This window comes from Malania oleifera, chromosome 2 (genome assembly GCF_029873635.1).
Source record: "Malania oleifera isolate guangnan ecotype guangnan chromosome 2, ASM2987363v1, whole genome shotgun sequence".
Lineage (NCBI taxonomy): Eukaryota > Viridiplantae > Streptophyta > Magnoliopsida > Santalales > Ximeniaceae > Malania > Malania oleifera.
In genome coordinates this window covers 131,433,868-131,456,992 of record NC_080418.1, presented here as the reverse complement: position 1 = coordinate 131,456,992, position 23,125 = coordinate 131,433,868, and the positions used below count along the sequence as shown (strand labels likewise).

Sequence of the window (23,125 nt, the reverse complement as noted above, 5' to 3'; positions counted from 1 at the left end):
GATCTGGAGAAGAAAAAGTACCTGGAGTATGTGAAGGAGGACCAACTTGTGTAGGTGATGATGATTGGCCTTGCTCTAGATTTGAAGAAAGAGTTCTATTATTCTGATGATTTCTTCTTCTGCTATAAACACGAAGCTCATATGAGGGAATATTTGATAGTACTTCTCCCCCTGTTTGTGAATTAGGCATGCCTTGTATAGGTAGACTAGGATTTCCATTATTTTCACCAGTTGAAGTATCGATTTCTTGACCCTTTAAAGAGTGGATGTCAATGTCAAGGAAAAAATTTGGATGAGGCTTAGAGGTTTGCCAAAACTTATCTTCAGTTTCCTTTTTCTCCCCCTGAAGATAGTTATGGCCAAAAAAGGGCTGGTTTTCAATAAAAACAACATCCATACTGATATGAATTTTTCTGATCAGAGGGTTAAAACATTTGTATCCTTTTTTATTATGAGCATATTCAAGGAAAACACATTTTTCTTCCCTAGGATCAAGCTTGGATCGAAGATTGGTAGGTATATGAACAAAAACAGAGCATCCAAACACTTTTAGTGGCAGGTATGATGTTATCCGACATGTAGGAAACAATTTTTTTAGGCAATCTAAGGGAGTGATGTATTTTATAACCCAAGTGGGCATCCTATTAATGAGATAACATGCAATTAAAATAGCATCACCCGATAGATATTAAAAAACATGCATTGAAAACATTAGGGCTCATGCAACCTCTAACAAATGGTGATTTTTTCTCTTAGCAATGCCATTTTGTTGTGGGGTGTCACGACACGTAGATTGATGTTCAATACCCTTTGTTGAAGGAAACGTTCCTAAACATTTGTTAAAATATTCAGTACCATTATCAGTTCTAAGGATACTGATTTTCGTTTGGAACAGGGTTTCAACCATATTATCAAAATCCTAAAAAGAATTTTCAACCTCAAATTTGTCACTCAATAAGTGCACCCAACACAAACGTGTATGATCATCAATAAATGTAACAAACCATTTCTTACTAGAAGTAGTAGTGATTTTTGAGGGACCAAACACACATCACTATGGATTAAATAAAAAGGTTTGGAAGAATGATACTCTTTTGATTGATAGGTGCTTTGGTGACTTTTGGATATGTGGCAAACATCACAATGAAGAGCATTGCAATCTAGTTTTTTAAATAAGTTAGGAAACAAATGTCTCAAATAGAGAAAACTAGGATGTCCTAGTCTAAGATGCCAAAGCATTATTTGTTCACGTACAGAAACAAAACTAGTACTACTACTCAAGCCCTGAGCTTGTTTATTGTTGAATAAAGTCTCATCAAAGTAGTAGATTCCATCAATCATCCTAGCACTGCCAATCATCCTCCCCGAGAGTTGGTCTTGAAATTCACAATGGGAATCAAAGAAAATGACACAACAATTAGAATCCCGTGAGAGTTTACTAACAGACAACAGGTTACAAGCAAGTTTAGGGGCATGAAGGACAGATTTGATCTATTTTTTTAGAGATTTGGACAGAACCTATTCCAGAATTGGATGAAAAACTTCCATCTGCAATTGTAGTCTTTTTATTACCAGAACAAGGAGAATAAGATTGAAACAATTGTGAGGTACTGGTAATGTGATCAGATGCACCAGAATCAATGATCCATGGTGCAAGATTTAAGTAACAAGGGTAGACACTAGAGTTATCACTTGTTTGGGCCAATGAACCAATAGGAAGACCAGAGGCAGAAGTAAATTTCAGCAATTGAAGAAGATGATCCACCTACTCAGCACTTAGGAAATTAGTTTCATTGGCTTTAGGGACCGCATGATTGCTGCCAAAGGGTCTAGATTTGTTGCTCTTCCAGTTTGCTGGCTTTCCATGGAGTTTCCAGCCATTTTCTCTTGTGTGGCATGGCTTATTGCAATATTCACACCATACTCAAGGCTTATCTTCCAACTTTCTTTGATTTGAGTAAGGCCGCTGTGCAGAAATATTGGTAGTAGACAAATCTGTGTTACCAGCAGCATGAGGAGCAGGATTATTGGCAGCAAATAGAGCAGAATTTTCCAGTCTCATCCGCCTTTTTCTTCATCATCACACTCCTTCGACAATATTCTCGTCATACTTCAGAAAATACTTCCCCGAGTGGGGGTAGAGGTCTGTCTCCCTAGGATTCTTCCCCTTACTTCATCAAACTCATCATTAAGTCCAGCCAAGAATTTAAAAATTCTTGCATTCTCCACCATCTTCTTATTGTAATTGCAATCAGCAGGATTTTTCCATTCATAATCATTGAATAAATCCAGATCTTGCCATAGGCCCTTAAGAACATTGAAATAACTTGTTGCACTGCTGTCTCCTTGATAAGTATTGCTAATCTTCTGCTGCAGTTCATAAATCTGAGAGTAATTCCCTAGGTTAGAGTACATCTAACTCACATTGTCCCATAGTTCCTTTGCAGTTGAATAGCACATGTAATTAGCACTAATCTCTTCATCCATAGCATTCACGAGCCATGCCATCACCATGGAATTTTCAGCATCCCATATAGCATAAGATGGGTCTGTCTTCTCGGGCTCCTTAGCTTCACCAGTTAAGTGCCCTATCTTCCCTCTTCCACGAATATACATCCCGACAGATTGTGACCACCGCAGGAAGTTGGCCTCATTCAATCGTATATTGGTAATTTGGACAGAGTAAGGTTCATAATGGGTAGGTTTGGTTTCTGGTTTAGCTTTGTTTGAAGTTTCAGCCATGGCTACAGCAATAAAAGAGATTAGGGTAGAGTTGAACAAGGAAGAAAACCCTATAGAGATTAGGGTCAGATTGGAGCAGCCAAGGGAAACTAGGGTTTACACAAAGCCAAGAGCCGGACCTATCTCTAATACCATCTAGAATGAGATAGCTTCTTATGGAAATAATTCTCATTAATCGTAACATTGGTACAGGTCTGTATAAATAGATGTACAGCAGAAGAATAGAAGGAAAGAACCAAGAAGGAAAGAACCAAAATTGCTAACTTCTAAGGAAACTAAATATTCTAGGATATTCACACGTTTACAGCTGAGATTCTCTTAGAAAAATAGGAAAGTTGACTAAACAGATTTGAAACTTTCCAACAAATCTTCTTATAGATATATAGTATCTCTAGTTGATTTCGCAGGCAAAAAACCAAATCAATTTTCTGAAACCCTTAGTTTGAATCTTAGTCATTGTTTAGTTACCCTTTCACAAAACTTATAAGTTTAATTCCACAATACTTATTATGGTTTTGAATATCTCCTTTATTTTATTTTTCCTATATTCATCGACCATTTTATTGGTCCTTACAGTTTTGTTACATAAACTAGTTGACAACACTGTTATCTCCTAAGCATTTCCTAGTTCCAATTCACAGGCAGAAAACCAAATCAATTTTTTGAAACCCTCTGTTTGAATCTTAGACATTGTTTAGTTACCCGTCACAAAACTTATTAGTTTAATTCCACCATACTTATCATGGTTTTGAATATCTCCTTTATTTTATTTTTCCTATATTCATCAGCCATTTTATTAGTCCTTATAGTTTTGTTACATAAACTAGCTGACAACATTGTTATCTCCTAAGCATTTCCTACTTCCAATTGAGATGTCATCTGATCCGCTTTTCCATTTGTCATCTTCTTTAATGCATAATTAACTTCATTCACTCTAATTTTGCAGGTGAATCACAAATTTCTATCCCTTTCCATATTTGTTGACTCTATGTTTAATTATTTACTTGGTTTTCATCAAGTAGCTTATTAAAATAAGTTTGCCATCTTCCATATAGCTGTCTTTAACAAAAACACTATCACTTGTTTTCTTTATACATTTGATATACTCTCTCTCTAGCTCCAACAATTTTAAATGTCTGGTTTTCCACCTTTTAGTATCTAGTCTTGTATAGAAATTGTTATATGCTCAAATTTTAGCTTCACTATCAACTATTTTTTGTTAGAACATTTTTCTCGACTCTATACTTTACAATTTTTCTTTTCAAAATTTTACATTGTTGCCCCTTGTTTTAAATCACATTCTTTTTCGTCTGGATTGCTTTTTGGATGTGTTGCTCCTACCACCAACTCTCTTTCATAATCATGCTTTCCCTTCTAGATTCACTGAAAACCTCTTTTTACTATTACCACTCTAGTAGAACTAGCCAACCTATTCAAATGAGTGTTTTCTGTCTACGTTATCTCCTACTATTCAGTTGCCTTATTTTATTATTTAATCTTTAAATTTTATTATATTTTCTCCCTTTATGTTTCACCACCTAGTTGTTTTAAATTGATTTCTCCACCTACTTGTTTTAAATTGTTTATGTAACCCTTCCTCATCTATTTTTAAATACATAATTTAATATTAATGCTGTATGTTGTGTAGTCAAACTTTCATCTCAAATAACATTACAAATCCTTGCACGAAGAATGATTGCTCTCATAGTTAGGTGTTCAAGCTTGATATACATTGTTGGCCCACAACCTAAGGCTTAAGATTTTAGCTAATGTGGTAATCTAACATGGTATTCAAGCAATGGATGCTTGTAGGTCTTGGGCTCTAGTCTTGTTGCTCACGTTTATATTTGTTAAAAAAAAAGTCTTGTTCTTTAATGGGCGTTATTTTATTGTTTGTTTCTTCTCTCCACATGATCAAGCAACTTGTGTGAAGGAGTGTTAAAGCTTTATTGATATGTATTGTTTGCCCACAACCTGAAGCTTATGCTTTTAGGTAAGGTGGTAATCTAACGTTATGGAAAAAAAGTTTTGTTTGAATTTTATTTTGTCCATCCTAGAAGGTATTAAATTTTCTTCTCTTTTAGAGCAGGTATTATTGTTTTTTTAATAATAAAAGAAAAATTATAAAGGAAGATAAAGATATTACAACCTAGTAGGGGACAAAAAATCCTCATAAGAGTGAAAAAAAAACAAACAAAAGAAAACCCTGCAAACAAAAACTAAATAAGAAAATCCTTTTCAAGTCATTTCCATCATAAGTATCTGGGCACTAATTTTGTAGTTCATGCTGACTTTTCTTGCCTTTCTTCTCCACCATCCAAACAAACTACCTTTTTTGTTGAAGATAAGACAGGCACAAGCCCATCTTGTCCAGAAAATGTTGAGCATGTATTTTCTTTCCATTGATTTCCTCCATGTGTTGGCAAAATATTATCCATACACTTTATGCTCCTGCATTTTAATCCCCCATCCTCAAATAGGAACACCCTCCAAACCTTCAAGCAGAGAAGGTGGCAGATGAGAGAGATGCCAAGTAAATTAGATGAATCAGAAACATACCAAAATTATTTTTGAACCTCATCCAATAGTAATCCACCATCACAGGCAAGATCACTATCACACACACTTCATCCAATGATGCATCTCCTCATTTCTTTTTCTCCTTAAGACGCTGATCTTCATTGATTTTCTCACTGGAGCCCATATTAGAATCATTCAAAACTTCCTCAATATAAAAGTTGTCATCAGTATTCTGTTTTAAAATCTGACCAACCTGTACATCAGAATTTGTTTGATTATCATTGTGTTGTTTGTGTGGTTTCTACTGGTTGTTGGGTGTGATTTAGAAAATTGTCTTTGTGAAATAAGTTTGTGTTAAAAGAAAAACCTCAAATGTGTACTTTGCCTATATAACACATATTATCTTTGTACACACAGCTGGTCCTAAGTCTGGATGAAAGAGCAGGGTTGTGTTAGGTAGCTAACAACCAGCATAAAACTTTTTCAGGTCTTATTATCATGAATTCTTTCCAAATTCACCTAGCTCAAGGGAATGATTGGGTTAGTATAAAAGGGAAAGGGCTAATAAGTTAGCACAAGAAACTAAGATTAGATTAGCAACTTGGAATGTAGGGACTCTTATGGGCAAAAGTATGGAAATAGTGGAAATAATGTTTAAAAGGAAAATTAACTTAATCTGCCTTCAAGAGACGAAATGGGTAGGAGAGAAAGTTAAAGAAATTGAAAAATTAGGATTTAAACTTTGTTACACTGGAAAAGAGAAACATAAAAATGGGATGAGAATTATTGTAGATAAAGACCTAAAATATAATGTGGTAGATGTTAAAAGAATGATAGGATCATTAAAATCAAGATAGCTCTAGGCCTGAAAAGGCTAAATGCCATTAGTGCGTATGCTCCCCAAATAGGCTTAGCAGAAAATCTTAAAAGATAAATTTGAGAAGATATGGATTACTTACAAGGGATACTAATGTTTGAAAAGACATTCATAGGAGCTGATTTGAATGGACACATTGGAAAGGATAATATAGTCTATGAGAGAATACATGGAGGCCATGGATATGGAGATAAAAATGAGGTTGGTCATACAATTTTAGATTATGCCATGTCTTATTATTTGGGTATATTGAATATTTGCTTTATAAAAAGAGAAGAACACTTATAACTTTCAAGAGTGGGCATAGAAAAAGCCAAATAGATTTCTTCTTAACTAGGAATGGGGATCATCTATCTTGTAAGGATTGTAAAGTTATCCCAAGTGCAATTTTGGCTACACAACATAGAGCCCTTGCATTAGATATACATATTAAAAAATGGAAGAAAAATAGTAACATAAATCAACACAAAAGGATTAGATGGTGGAGCTTGAAGGGAGATAATATAGTAAAATTCAAAGATAAAATGATTAAAGGGTGTGATTGGACTGTAGGGGATAAGGTAGATGCAAATGCTATTCGGATAAAATAGCTAATTTAATCGTAAGGATAGCAAAAGAGGTTTTAGGTGAATCTAAAGGAAGATACTTGGATAGTAAAGAAAGTTGGTGGTGGGATCAAGAAGTCCAAAAAGCTATTAAGAAAAAATTCAAAATATATATATATATATATATATATATATATATATATATATATAGTGAAGTTAAACATAAAGCTTATGATACTTTATATACTAGACTTATATACTAGACTAGATAAAAAAGGAGAAAAAGCTATTTATAAACTTGTTAGAGCTAGAGAAAGAAAATGTAACAATTTAGGTGATGTAAAATGTATAAAGGATGAGAATAATAATGTCTTAACTAGAGAAAAAGACATAAAAGAGAGGTGGCGAAGATTATTTGATAAGTTGTTTGATGAAAATCAAAATGAAAGATTGAACTTGGAATTGACAAATGAGGAGAAAACTAAAAATAAGAGTTTTGTTTGCAAAATTAGTGTTCTTGAAGTTAAGATGATACTAGAAAAGATGAAAAACGGAAAATTTGTAGGACCAGATAAAATACCAATTGAAGTTTGGAAATGTTTAGGGGATAAATGAAATATTTGGTTAACTAATCTATTCAACATTATTATAGAAACCAAGAAAATGCCAAAAGAATGGAGGAAGATTATGTTAGTACCTTATGCAAAACCAAAGTGATATTCAAAATTGTAATAACTATTGTGGAATTAAGATTATAAGTTATACAATGAAACTATGGGAAAAGGGTAATTGAACATAAAAATAGACTAGAAACAAGAATTTCATAAAATCAATTTGGTTTTATGCTTGGGAGATAAACAATAAAAGCTATTTATCTTTTAAGAAGCTTAATTGAAAAGTTCATCGAAAAAAAAAAGGGACTTGCATATGGTTTTTATTAACTTAGAGAAAGCCTATAATAGAGTACCTAGGGAAGTTCTTTGGTGGGTTTTAGAAAAGAAGGAGGGCTTGCAGTAGATGTATTGAGGTCATTACGGATATGTATAATAAAGTAGTGATTAACTTTAGGATTGTAGGAGAGGAATCTAGAGATTTCCCAATAACAATAGGTGTACATCAAGGTTCTATTTTGAGTCCTTATCTTTTTACTTTAATGATTGATGAACTTACTAGAAATATTCAAAATGAGACCCCTTGGTGTTGTTTGCAGATGATGTCATATTGATTGATGATAGTAGGAGTGGAGTGAAATCTAAGCTAAAGCTTTGGAGAGTAACATGACTCTAAAGGGTTTAGGATAAGTAGGAATAAGACAGAATATGTGAAATGTAATTTCAATAATTTAAGGAGTAGTAGTGGGGAGAAGATTAAACTTGATAATCAAGAGATTAATAGCAATAATGGATTTAGATATCTTGGATCTATTATGCAAGCGAAAGGGGAAATTGAAGAAGTAAAATTAAAAGGAAAGTTTTATAAGACGGATGTAAGTCTAATTATGCTTTATTGTTTAGAATGTTGGGCAACTAAGAAACATGTACAAAAAGTAAAAGTTGTTGAAATGCAAATGTTAAGGTGGATGAGTGGTATAACGTTAAAAGATAAAGTAAAAAATGAGCATATACGCAATAATTTAGGTATAGCATGGATTGAAGACAAGATAAGAGAGGGGCAGCTTAGACAGCTTGGGCATTTGAAACGAGGACCTATTAGAACACCTGTGTGGAGGAGTGAGTTAGTTATTGTTTCTAGTGTGAAAATGGTTAGGGGTAGGGGTAGACCTAAAATAACTTGGAATGAGGTAGTAAGGAAGGATTTAATAGCCCTTAATCTAATAGAAGAAAACACTTTCGATTGGGGGAATTGGTGGAAAAGGATTCATGCAGCTGACCCCACCTAGTGGGACTAAAGGCTTCTTCTTCTTGTTTTATTATTGAGAAAGATCCTCTTAACCAATTTCTTCTGCCTCATTGTCCTGCATTTGTACACTTTGGAATTCTTGTTGCATACCTGTTCATCATTCAATTCCCCATTAACACCTCCTAACCCTTTTCCACCTTTACAAGTGATCCTCTACAATCTCGAAACTCCCAAATGACCTGCAGGAAACTGAGGCTCTGCCACTAGTCATGAGCTTCCACAACCAGACTCTTAAGGTCATATAATTGGACATGGCAGACTCTGAGATCATATCACCAGACTCATTGTCGTTTCTGTCCTCTACTTGTCCTGTCATAGCCTTTATTGACCATTCCAATGTGGCCATTAAAATCCACTCTGAATATTTTCTTGCTCTCCAAATTGAAATTAACAGATAAAATATCTGGCCCACTTCAAATACCTTAGCTTCAAGCTCGGGACCAACCAAGCCATCTTCTCTCAATGATGATGCTCTTGGAAACCCTAGCCCCCGTCCCTCACACTCTGGCCAGTTGATTCTTTCCCTCTACCAACAGAATACTACGACAATAAGCACAAAAATCCTTTATTTATTTATTTTTCGAAAAATGGTGGTATTCAACATCTTTTACCACCTCATTCCATCAAAATCTTTTTGTCTCCTCTTACAAAACACCAAACATCTGCGAGGTTTCAGTGGATCAGCAATTTACTTCAATGCCACCACAAAATCTCTCCAAAGGGATCCTCCAACCTCACATCTCCAAGAACTTACCACAACTCCCATTGGTATTCTATGTGTACTCTTACGTAAACCAATATGTCCATTCCTATGTGAATTAATCAATTATCCCTTCTACTCTCTGTAAGCATTACTTTTGTTCCTTTCAAAATTAAGAAATACTCATGGTAACTGTTTGAGCTGAAGAAATTCGTAATATTATCCAAGAACGTATTGAGCAGTATAATAGAGAAGTAAAAGTTGTAAATACTTTTGGTGAATTGAAGCACCACCCTATACCAGAAATTCCTTAAATCTTTTCCCATTGATAAAATGTATCCACAGATGAAAACCAGTGAAAGACACTCAGCAAATGAAGGAGCAGCCTGAAACCTAATCAATCGTTTAACCCAGAGATTTTGCTCCAAAGAACACAACATCACCATGACAACCTTCTCCAGTCTCAGATTGCTGGACTTTGCCTCTGACCTGAATTATTTTCTGTCTGCCATCCTCCGTCATTATGTTCCAAAATTGTTCTGTTATGCAATCGCCATGACAACCTTCTCCAGTCTCAGATCGCAGGACTTGCCTCTGACCTGGATTGTTTTCTGTCTGCCGTCCTCCATCATTATGTTCCAAAATTGTTCTGTTAAGCAATCACCATACCCCATTCTTGTAATTTTTATCATGTTCCGAAGTTTAAGTCTTAACATTTCAATTTCTTTAACTTTTTATCCAAACCACTTAGTTTTTTCAAGGCAAATTATTTAACGTTTCTTTTAATTGTTGTGTCATATGTTAATTTTTCTTTCAGTCGTGCCAACTACCTCCATGTTAAGAACTTATGTTCCAAGTGGTTAATCTAACTCTAGTTTTCCTCAAGCAGCTTCTTTATCCATCCGCACCATTTGGGAACCCCCATGTATTTGACACCATAATGCCGCTTTATAACTTCAATATTATAGAGTTTTATAAATATAATAGTGTTGGATAATGATACATTATAAGTTGATTATTATATTATTTTATAAATATAATGGCGCAAATAATTGAATAATAATACTACATGTTAAAGCTTGATACATATAACAACTTTAGCCTATAGGCTACTGTTGTTACTTGACATGATATCTGTGCTATGGTTGATAATGAGGTCTTGGGTTCTAGTTTTGTTGCTCGTGTCTATTGTGTGGTGGTTGTTATCTTATTCTCCATAATGGGTATTATTTCTTGGGTGTTTGTCTCTCCTTGTACACTTTGGCGGGGAGTGTTAAAGCTGTTGTGAATTTTTTTCAAGCACACAATCTTGTGTGTATTGATTAATTTGCATGTTTTAAACTCTAAACCTGTCTTAACGTTGTTTTAGTGCATTTTGGATCCTTTAGTTCAACTTACTAACATTGTTTAGTTAAAAAAAAAATATTGTACATTTGTTTAATATAAAAATTATATATATATATATATATATATATATATTTCATTTTTTCATTAATCACATTTGTGATAGATTAATAAAACAAAATACATTATATAGTCTATTAATCTATTAGACACATTAGACATACTGAAAATACAATAAATTAAGTAAGTTCTATTATTTATTTGTTAAAATAATAAAAAACTAATAAAAATTAAGAGCCCTAAACCAACAAGTTGTAGTGCGTAACTATAGCTTATGCTTTAAACTAAAATATATAATATTAAATAAATAAAGTACTAAAAACTTAAGCACCGTAAAAATTAGAAAGAAAATAAAATCTTCATATGAAATTGTTAATGAAGGCATATGTGGTAAATATTAACAAAGGTGAATAACTTTTGCCTCATTATCATCCTCATTAATATCTTCTCCCTCTTTCTTCAAATAGCTTAATGAAAATGATTTATGAAAGGGGAAAAATAAGAAAAATGAGAAGGAAAAAAATTTTTTTTTTTTTCTGTGCAGTCTTCTAGTGGTTATTTAAGGCCCATAGAGGCGTGCAACGGTGTTAGGGAAAAAAACTGTTGCTTTGACGGTCAGGGCTGCTATTTGAACCATGTGCATGATAACACATATTGAAGGTGGTTATAATAGTATACATATACTATTGCATGTATTATATTGAAGGTGGTTATTATTTCTAGGACACCTTATTCTCCACTTTGTACATTCCTGATCTCTTAATTAAATTTCATCTTTTGCTTTAAAAAAATTATACTGAAGGTGGGCAAAACTGGGATTCGATTGCGAGGGGAGTTAGCAGAATCAGATAACGCAGAATCGGATGGAGGTTCTACTGACCATATAAAATTAGCATAAAAACTTTATACATTCCTGATCTTTTAATTAAATTTCTTCTTTTGCTTCAAAAAAAAAAATTATATTGAAGGTGGCCAAAACTGGGATTGGATCGCTAGTGGAGTTAGCAGGATCAGATCACACAGAATCGGATCACGATTAGAAGCTCTACCGACCATATAGAATTAGTATAAAAATGCAGCTCTATGTTACGTTTCATAGTTTTCAATGGTATGAAGTTATAAACCTAGAAATTTGGCTAGTAAGCCTTCAAAACTAAGAAAATCACTCCCAAAGTAGATCAAACAGTGAAAGTCCTTGTATTAACAAACAGATCAAGGTTCAAAAGGTTGTATTCAACTTGATTAGGCAACTTATAATGGAGTAAATACTCTAAAAATAAAAATAACATAGTTTTTAACGCTAAACAGTTAATGCACAATGATGTAACAGCACCTAAAACCAAAAATCTTTTAGCAAGCAAATAAATAAAGTCATACTATCAAGTTAACTTCTTCACATTAATGTCATCATTCAATCCATAATTTGCTTCATCAATATCATTGAGATAATTAATGGCGCTCCATTATTTCCATGATTATCATAGCGTACTGCTAACCTTTAAATGTTTGGAGCACCAATTGAACAACAATGCACTGAAATAAATTTATGAATTCATAAATTTGTTAATATTAAATAAACAGAAGTACTTTCTAGGTTGTGCTTTTCTGATACAAGTTGTGTAGGTTAACACCAGGTCTATGGTTCAAGAAATTTAGAAAGTGTAGAAAATATACTACGATCCTACTACAATCCTACGGATATAATGTAATATAATATAATAAACATAATATTTTATATTGCAGTGTTATTTCATTGCTATATTTAAACATACTATAACTATATACTGTTCATCAGTGGCTGCTTATTTTGTTATATTTTTAAAATTACTCAGGATTATAAGTACTTTTCCTTTATAGTGAATCAAATGCCACTTTTTTACTACAGGTATTTATAAGTGATTGGTGATTTAAACGCTTATTTATAAGTGGTACCACATGTGGGGAAAATTTGGATATCTCAGGGTCACTTGCTGCCAAGTTTACTATAGTTTGGTGGCTGTGTTCAGACTAGTAGCATTTGGCTGGAAAATATTAAACGGCTGAGCATGATAGATATTTGGGCAGTTTCGTGTTTGGTTGGGTGACAAGATGTAACCCCTCTTTCCCTCTGAAAAAAGAAAACAAAAACAAGATAAAACAAAATAAAAACAGAACATGTTAGTGTTGATATTGCATTCAATTTCAGTATTTTTGTTTCTCCTTATCACATGGCTTGCGGTGCCAATGTTGCTTCTGGAAATATAGTTGATTTATATTTCTGTTTATTGATTGTTGTTTTTATTGTTGCTTTGCAGTTTTACAAGAGTCTTTCAACCTCCCTTGAAGATGTGGTTTGGAAAACTGAGGAAGATATGCAAGAAAAATGAAGTGAGAACAGTTGCATGGATGTGCAATAATATTTAGTCTATTGTTTTGGGTGTCTTTTCTAACGACATGGGCTTTGGTGCCCATATTGCTTATGGAAATATAGGTGTTATACGTTTCTGGATGCTGAGTATTGTTTTTGTTGTTGCTTTGCAGTTTTACAAAAGCCCTTCAGCCTCCCTTGAAAAAGTGGCTTGGAGAACTGAGGATATGTCAGAAAAATGAAGTGAGAACAGTTGCCTGCATTGTATGATAATGTTCAGCCTTTTGTTTTGGGCGTCTTACTGTTACTTTTTTTCTCAAGTTATTCCAAAATTTACCCTCTGTATTTATGAGACAATTTGTTGCTTTCAGTAGAATTTAGGAGACCCATCCTAACTGAAAGTTTTTCATGTTTTTTCATTGAACACCATGCATTGTGTTAGAGGTGCTGCTTAATTTTGATAGACGGGAAAAAATATTTGTGAAGAATTTTTTTTTTTAAACAACGGACTATAACCCCGACCTCCTTTCTCTCTCTCCATTTCAATTCCATTCATTTTCTCAAATCATTTATCAGGAAATTTTGGACTTGCTTCATTTATTACTCTCGAAAAAAAATTTTCTCGGATAAAGAGTGTTCTCTGGTCCACAGGAACGGACTGCATTATGTTTGCTACATTCATTTACCATATCATTTTGAGTGTCTATGAAAGAGATCTATCTTCCGGGAGGTGTCTTCAGGCCAGACTACCATTCAAGGCTGCTCGCATATTGTGAAGGTGAGGCTGCTTTATTGACGTCCCTGCTAACCTGGCACTTTCTCAAGCAACTTTCTAAGTTGAATGCCAGGTCTTTCTTGTGGGTTTGCTCGGATCAAGGGATTTTTCTTTTAAAAAAAAATTCATTACATTCCTCTTGAGGGCAGTAACACTGGCAGCCATAGCCCAAACAAAAAGAGGCCTCCAGCCCCCAGGTCAAGAAATACTGCACCCAATTGTAATCTCCATGGGTCTTGTACAGTGTTCTGTCCACTTCACAAGATGACCATATGGGTCAAGTTTCTTGTTCAACCATTGAAGGAATGCTGCAGTTTGTATAAAATGGCATTTAAAGGAAATTGAAGAATCTGTATTTTTCATGAATAAATCTTTAGAAAGAAAATTGTGATGTGGCCTGAAAATTTTTTCTCGATTTAAACCTTCAGATTTCTCCTAAAAATAGTTAAAAAGTTTTTTCCCTTGCATGATAAAAAAAAAAATTGATGTATTTGAATCAAGAAAAAAAAATTATGTACGCAAATTTGCCCTCTTAACATTGGAATTTTCAAAATGCTAAAAATATTCATCATATAAGGGGTAATTTTTTAGAATGACAAATTGGAAGCTTCAATCCAGTAAGCAAACACAAGGGTACAAAAACAAGGGTAAATTGCCCTCTTGACAAACATTATAAGAATCAATCTTCCTTTTCCCATATGCCAAGCAACACGATTGCATTCGATATTTCTTAAGATGGACTAGTTCACATATTCTATCCCTGTCAAAGCCGTGCCTGCATGAAATTGTAGAGCAACATCGCCAACTACCTGTAAGCAGGGAAATAAGACAGTAATTAAAATATTTAAATGCACCAATCCAAAAATGAATGAAGTTTCAATTTGAAATACAAATTACAAGGCCTAAGGTGATGTATTCTGGACATCCTTAAAAAATGAAAGAAGTTAAAACTTGCAATTTGTAGCCCTCATTTCAAAATTTCTTTTGTAGAGATAAGGTTTAAACTTTTTCCTATACCCCTTAGGGGGTGTTTGGGTGAGTCAAAACCATTCCCATGAAATGATATATTTATGAGAATCTCATTCTTGTGAATCAAATGTGTCATGGGATTTTTTTTTTTAGGGATTTGTGTTAGATTCTCAAGAATGCACACAAGATGCATGTGTTAATGTTTGATTCAACATGTGAATTCTCACACACAATTGAACAAGATAACCAACATACTCTACTCTTGACCTATATATAAAACTGTTGACTTTATGGGTCATATCCCGTTTTGATCATGACAAATACATTGATATTTAATGTTTGCCAAGTTTGTGTGCAGGATCAATTAGCAAAATCATATGGTAGCACATGATGACTCAAAGGAAAAATGAAGACTCAAAAGTGTTTTAATTGTTGTAATTTATATTCAATTCATTGGATCTGTAATAATTATTTCAAGGTCTCTAATAGTTTATGCATATCATGCATGTAAGGACTATAAGCTCAAGACTATAGATGGACCTTAGGGGTCACCCTTCGGTCGACCAAGGCCAGATTTTTAGGATTAGCTCAAAAAGTTCTTAGAAAGACCTTAGGACCTTGCACAAGCACTTAGGATAATCCCCTCTATCACATATGTAATCAGGAGTAAACATAAGACGTAGGTCCTTATTTTGTAAAGGTTTTAGGTGACCGAACCAAAAAGAACTGAGTGTTCTCGGTCGACCGAACTTATATTGAGGACTTTTCCAACAACCTGTGCGCCCAAACTTCATGGTCATCTTGACATTGGGCAAGCGAATGAGCAAGTTCGGCAAACTGAACTTATGTCCAGGCGACCGAACCTCAAGCAGGTTGGAGAATCGCCTTTTTCAGCCAACCGAACTATTTTACAGGAACCCAAACCTCAAAAAAACACTTTTCCTTTTGTGTCTGTTCGGACGACCAAACCCAAGTTTAGTCAACCAAAACTCTAGGGTTGGACAATTTTTACCGCCTATAATTAAGGGTAAATCAGGATTATTTTACTTAAACATGTTTAAAACAATTTTAATAATTACCCTTATGTCCCCAACGGTAAAAATTTTGGGCATCTCTATGTATAGGTCTTCATTTGCAAAATTAAGACATGATTAGGGATTTAATTAACAAATATTTTCTCTAAATTTTTTGAGAGCCCTTCTTCATACTCCAATCCAAAATACTCCTCATTTACTTATTCCTCTACAAATCTTGTTGAGTGAGATTATCTTGAGAGTACCTACAATCCCCTACACAAGCTATACTCTCTTTGTTTTGATTGAGTGTTGATTTTCTTGTGAGAGTAAGCTATACATTTTCCTCATTGATTTTAATCCATAAATTCATTTGTGGGGAAAATTTTGAGAGCCCGTGAGTCTTTGCACTATTATTGCAAGACTCTTGAGCTTGTATTGTATTCTTGTAGAAGACATTTTTTGCAAGTTTTGATTGCTAATATCTTTTGTGCTTATATTTTGAGAATATCATTTTGAGATATTTAATCACATTATTCAAAAACTTTGAAACCCTATCTTTGGTTGATATACATTGGTATATTGTTTCAAAGATAGATTGACAATACACTCTTACACTTGATTGCTTAGTGACATTACATTGAGTGGTATTGCACATATTTGCACTGAACTTATAGTTCTTATCTAATTGATGTGCATTGATTATACTGTGCTGAATCGGTACATAATCTGCTTAGTTGAGAAGCATTTGAATTGTACGTAAAATTTCATACTCATTGATTGTATTTCAGGCATGACCTGAGGAGGTTTGATCTAACCCGAAAGGATCAGTTGTTAGGGCCTTCTTCGCCACGCAAGGAGAGTTTGTAAAGGTTGAGGTCAGCCCTAGGAATTTGACCTGATTGTAAACGGCGCCGCTCCACCCATTAAGTGAGTCGTAGTAGAATCCTTGGACTTGCGAGCCAAGGTGGGGACGTAAGCAGTATTGACCGAACCCTAATAACATATTGTGCGTGTACTTTATATTTCTGCAATTTATTTTCTGTACTTTCATTTTCAGCACATGTATGTTGTATGCTTGACTCATTATATGTTATTTATGTGTTGATTGAGTTTACGATTATATAGACAGACCCTAGGTTGTGTATTATTGCTGCTGAGTTGGATAAACCTAGGAATAAATTTTTAATACCCAATTCACCCCCCACCCCTCTTAGGAATACACCAAAGTCAACAAAAACAATGTACAAAAAATAATTAAGGGCAATGTGGTCTCAAAATTTCAACCATGAATTATATTGATGCGAGATAACCACTTTACCTAAAAGCTTAAGGTGTTAAGTTGCCGGCCAACAATATATATTAGGCTTTAACACTCATAACACCCATTACAAGGAATATAATCATTTTTAAAACACCAACAATAAACACAAGAAATGAGACTAGAAGCTAGAACCTCTCGGTAATAGCTCTAATACCATGTTAGATTACCATTTTATTAGTGTGTTAGTGAATATGTTCATAAGTGAGAGTTAGTAAGGGGTATTATGGTCATTGGTTTGTACTTTGATATATATTATAAATAAAGGGATACACTTATCATTGTGATAAGATCTTCCATTTTACCCACTTATTCAACATGGTAACAAAGCATTATTTTGATACCTAAACTCTAATTATCACAACCACCATCAAGACCGAACCTAAAACCCTAAATCTGCAGCACATCTACCTTCATAGAAGAATTTCCAACGACACTGCCAGTGGCTGCCAAAAGCCAAAACAATCATCGAAAATTTCCTGGGTGACATTGCCAGTTCATGAACACAAAAAACACTAGGGATTTTGCAAAAACAACAACAGTCACCCACAAACATTGCCGATTTGCCCCCAATTGAAATCACATCCCCAAACAGCCCCCAACGTGCTCTGTTGTAATATGTGGCTCATATGTTGAGTGGAATGCATGTACAAAGGGAAAACATGGTTGAAAACGCGGTCTTGTCCAAGTGCAAATAAACAGTCGATTGTTTTGCAGAGCTTCATCGACAATTTGATCTCGACATTAAACCGTCGACGGTTTTGCTCGATTACTCAGCGCTAGTTTTTGAATTTTGAATTAGGAAGTTGTATAGGTTGGATTTTGGGGGAAAACCTCTGGGAGGGTTATACATACATGTTGTATGATGTAACTCTAACGTCTTTTGACAGAAGATTGTGAAAAAGCACTGTCGTGTGTTCCCGTGGATGTAGGCATTGCTGAACCACGTAATTCTTCATGTCATTATTTTATTGCTTTCATATAATCTGCGTGATTGTATTTTCTGTATATCTCACTGTTGGTTGCTGCATTGTAAGATCGTTTGTTTCCGCTGCCCATTAATTTGCACAATAAATTTGGTATCAAAGCATTAGGTTATAATGGCTTCTGGAATTTCTTCTGCAAAGTTCAATGTTGTTAAGTTTGAATGGAATGGAAAATGTTGGACTATGGCAGAGGAGGGTTAAAAATCTGTTAGTGCAGTAAGGTATGGTGAAGGCATTATACGAAGGTCAATCGGAAGGCATGGACGAAAAAAGTTGGAAGGAATTGGAAGCGAAGGTTGTGGCGACTATCAGGTTTTGTCTGGCTGATAACATATTGTATCACGTCATTGATGAGGAATCTCCTGCGGCTGTTGGGCAAACTAGAAAGCCGGCATATGTCTAAGTCTTTAACAAACAAGTTGTATCTTAAGCAAAAGTTGTATTGACTTAAAATGGAGGAGGGCTTGGATTTGAACCAACACATCAATGTATTCAATCAGATTATAAGTGATTTGATGTGGGTTGATGCGAAGTTCGAGGAAGAAGACAAGGCGTTGATGCTATTGAATTCATTACCTGCATCTCATACGTATGAAAATCTGGTTACTACTCTAACATGGGTAAAGAAACCCTAAATTTGGAAGAGCTTACAAGTGCTTTGCTAGGTTTTCATCAAAGAAAGAAGGCCAGCAATGAGATTTCATAAGGTGAAGGGCTTGTGGTGAAAGATAATTAGAAACGTGAGAGAAGAAAATTTCGGAGCAGGTCAAGCTATAAGAAGTCTCGGTCGCAGTCCAAGAAGGACATAAGGTGTTTTAAGTGTGGGAAAAAGGAGCACATAAAACCAGAGTGTTCAGAAATGAAGAATAGGAATGGAGAAAATCAAGAGGGCTCTTCAAAATCGGCGAATGTAGTGGAAGGGGCTCAAAGAGCGGTGATAGCGATATGCTTTTTGTTTCATTGAGGTCAGATCGCCTCACAGATTCTTGGATCCTAGATTTAGTGTGCTCTTATCGCATGACACCAAATAAAGATTAGTTCAGCACCTATAGGTCAATTAATTCTAATTATGTTCTAATGGGAAATGATGCTTCATGCAAAATTGTTAGAATAGGAAACATAAGAATTAAAATGTTTGATGGTGTTACAAGACCATTATGTGATGTAAGGCACATACAAAATCTACGGAAGAATTTAATTTCATTGGGCACTTTGGATTGTAACGGGTTTAGTTATAAGTCTAAAAGTGGTAATAAAGGTGTGTAAAGGGGTTCTAACGGTGATGAAGGGGTAGAAGTTAGCGGGAAATATCTATAAACTATTGGGTACTACAATTGTAGGTGAAGCTGGAGCTGCAGATTCTGAGTTAGATAATACTGTTTTGTGGCATATGTGGTTAGGGCATATGGGTGCGCATGGGATGAAGGAACTTCTTAAGAAGAATTTTTGAAAGGTGTCAAAACATGCAAGATGAATTTCTGCAAATATTGTGTTCTTGGGAAACAGAACAGGGTGTAGTTCGAAACAACCACTTACAATACGGAGGGTATTCTTGACTAGATTCATTCGGATGTTTGGGGGTCGGTGAGAGTAGCATCACAGGGTGTACATATGTACTTCGTGAGTTTTATCGATGATTACTCACAAAAGGTCCGGATGTACTTCATGCGGCACAAGTCAAAGACGTTTGCCAGGTTTAAATTTTGGAAAGCTTAGGTGGAAAATCAGAGCAAGAGGAGAATTAAATGCCTCGGGTAAGACAATGTAACCGAATACGCTAATTCGAGATTCATGGAGTTTTTTGAGCAACATGACATAAGGAGACATTTTACAATATGTCGGACACCACAACAGAATGGTGTGGCAGAAAGGATGAATCGAACTCTAATTGAAAGTGCTTGGTATCTCAGGTTGAATACAGGGCTTGCAAAGAACTTTTGGGCCGAGGCAGTGAGTATGACGTGTTTCTTGGTTAACCGATTACCAAGGGCATCACTAGAGAAGAAAGTTGCAGAGGAGGTGTGGACAGATAGTGTGGTAGACTACTCTAGTTTGAGAGTATTTGGTTGCCTAGCCTATGTGCACATTTCTAGTGAGGAGAGATCAAAGCTTGATGCTAAGTCTTGACGTTGCATTTTTCTAGGGTATTAGAAAGGTGTGAAAGAGTTCAAGCTATGAGATCCAATGGTAAATAAGGTGGTGATCAGTAGAGGTGTGGTTTTCGATGAAAAGGCCATGGTAAAGCGTACTCAGGAGAAAGAAGAAGAGAAATAAGAGCCAGAAAATTGGAATAGAAATGAGCATGTGGTGCTGGTGAAGTTAGAGACTCAGGGCAGTGATGAAAATGATCAGAATGGAAGGAGTTCTAGGTCGGGAAACCAGCAAGATCACAGTATCGCTATACACAGACCCAGATGCACTATCAAGCTACTGCCTAGGTATGGATTTGATGATCTGGTTTCTTATGCTCTCATTACCATTTACCAGTTACAAGGATCCAACTACTTTTCAAAATGCGCTGCACAGTCAAGAGAAAAGTAGATGGATGGATGCTATGGTGGAGGAAATGGAGTCAATGCATAAGAACCAGACATGGGAGTTGGTGGAACTTCCAGAAGGGAAGAGGGCGATAGGATGGAAGTGGGTGTATAGGAAGAAAGAAGCAACATCAGAAAAGGAAGGAGAAAAGTTTAAGGCCCGGTTAGTAGCAAAGGGTTACTCGCAAAAGAAAAGAGTTGATTACGATAAAATCTTCTCCCCTATAGTCAGACACACTTCCATCAAGGTAGTGTTGGGATTAGTGGCGCATTATGATATGCATTTGGAGTAAATGGACGTAAAGACAACATTTCTCCATAGTGATTTGGAGGAGCCAATTTACATGGTACAACCAGAAGGGTTTAGTCAACTTGGATAAGAGCACTTGGTTTGTAAACTGAAGAAGTCACTTTACGGGCTGAAACAATCTCCGAGGTAGTGGTACAAACATTTTAACTCCTACATGATGGTGTGTATGATTGTTGCGTATATGTTAAGAGTTTTGATGATGGTTCTCTCATTTTTCTGTTGCTTTATGTTGATGACATGCTGATTGCCGCGAATGATATGATTGAGGTAAATCAGTTGAAGACTCTGTTGAGTAAAGAGTTTGACATGAAAGATTTGGGAGTAGCCAAGAAGATTCTAGGGATGGAGATTTGCAAGGATAGAGCTGCAAGGAGATTCTAGTTATCTCAGGGCAGCTATGTGGAGAAGGTGTTGGAGAGGTTTAGCATGGTTAATGCAAAATTGGTAAGTACACCGTTAGCGAATTAGTTTAAATTGTCTACCGCTCAGTGCCTAAAGACAGACGATGAGGTTCGTGACATGAGGTTCATCGATGGTTTTGCTTGGTTACTCAGCGCTGGTTTTTGAATTTTGAATTGGGAAGTTGTATAGGTTAGGTTTCGGGGGAAAAACCTCCAAGAGGGTTATATATACATGTTATATGATGTAACTATAATTTTTTTTCACAAGGGATGGTGAAAAATCACTGTCGTTTGCTCCCGTGGATGTAGGCATTTCCAAACCACATAATTTTTCGTGTCATTATTTTATTGCCTTCATATAATCTGTGTGATTGTGTTTTTTTTAGTATATTTCACTGTTGGTTGCTGCGTTGTAAGATCGTTTGTTTCCGTTGCGCATTCATTTGCACAACATGCTCTCACACGTTGGTCAAAGGCAGCCAGGGTCAGCACATGAAACTAATTTCAAGCCTGTCTAGGCCCGAATTCATCTAGTAGTGCTCAAATACCTTTATAAACATATTAATGAAGTTTTACATGACATTTTTTGTCCAAAGATCTCACTTTTTTAGTTGCTCATTTGCAGCATCCAAGAAATGGTTGTTTGATGTATTCTCAAGCTGCTTGTCAATATTTATTGAGTTTACTGGGGCTGAAACATTGGTATTTGCTAAGATTTTTCATCCGTACTTCATGTGCTTGTGATTTGCATCACTTGTTGACAGTTGTCTATGTTGGGATGGAGTTGGTGAATTTGAAAACATGTTGTTCGTTGTGTATTTCTGACATGTTGCCATATCGAGATGATGTGCGTTGGGTTGGAGTCCCCAAATCCCAAAATTTTGTTCCTTTGTTAGTCATTTGTTAGAGTAAGCAACGTACTATAACTGTTTTAGAGGAGTAATCAGGTGTAGTATTAGGCATCCCAACAAGCATCTCATCACATAACATCTTTTGCTTCGAAAAGTAATCATACCATCTGTATGTCATCCTATATCTCTCCCACTAGTCCTTGGTTTATCAACTCTGACGATATGACAAGTGCCACCAACTATTTTTCTACTCTCAAGTATTATAAAAATTTACCTCAAGTTATCCTGCTGATGGGTCCACAACTGCTATTAAAGGAATAGGAATAGTAAATCCTTTCTATTTTGTACATTCCTAAATTTGCCTTCAAAAAATCATGTCTGTTAGTAAAATTACAAAGTGACGAAATTCTTCCATAACCTTCTTTCTTGTAATGCCGCTGCCACACCACAGCAAATCCATAATCGCATAGGTCACCCATCATTAGACAAGTTCAAAAAGCCAGTTCCTACTTTGAGTTCCATGTCTAAACTTGAATGTGAGTTTTATCAATTAGGAAAGCATCATCGTGTTCCCTTTCCCTCCCGAGTCAATAAAAGAGTCGTTAGCGCTTCTATGTTAGTCCATTCCAATGTTTAGGGTCCTAGTCATGTGACATCAAAGTTGGGGTTTTGGCACTTTGTTACATTTGTCGATGACTACTCCAAAATGACTTGGTTGTATTTAATGAAATACCATTTTAAGTTGTTTAATATCTTTTGTGCCTTTTGTTCTCAAATACAAACTCAGTTTGATATGATAGTCTGGATACTTCATAGTGTTAATACTGCTATCTTTAGTACTTAATTCGCTACCTATATGACTATGGGATGATCCATCAGTCATCTTGTGCCACACTATACAAGAATA

At 35.3% G+C, this 23,125-nt stretch overlaps 2 protein-coding genes across 7 annotated transcripts in view; one reads left to right on the top strand and one right to left on the bottom strand.

The window, feature by feature from the left end:
* The window catches only part of LOC131147962 (CBL-interacting protein kinase 32), an 89,391-nt gene extending 75,834 nt beyond the window's left edge, over positions 1-13,557 (top strand). For all 6 annotated transcript variants that reach the window (XM_058097650.1, XM_058097647.1, XM_058097649.1 and 3 more), the window contains 2 exons: positions 13,003-13,075; positions 13,229-13,557. In XM_058097650.1, coding sequence (XP_057953633.1) covers positions 13,003-13,074 — 72 coding nt within the window. In that variant the 3' untranslated portion in view covers position 13,075; positions 13,229-13,557. The remainder of the gene's footprint in view (positions 1-13,002; positions 13,076-13,228) is intronic.
* An 817-nt stretch (positions 13,558-14,374) lies between these two features.
* The window catches only part of LOC131147961 (uncharacterized), a 65,666-nt gene continuing 56,915 nt past the window's right edge, over positions 14,375-23,125 (bottom strand). The window contains exon 10 of the mRNA XM_058097646.1: positions 14,375-14,639. Within this exon, the coding sequence (XP_057953629.1) occupies positions 14,571-14,639 (69 nt within the window). The 3' untranslated portion in view covers positions 14,375-14,570. The remainder of the gene's footprint in view (positions 14,640-23,125) is intronic.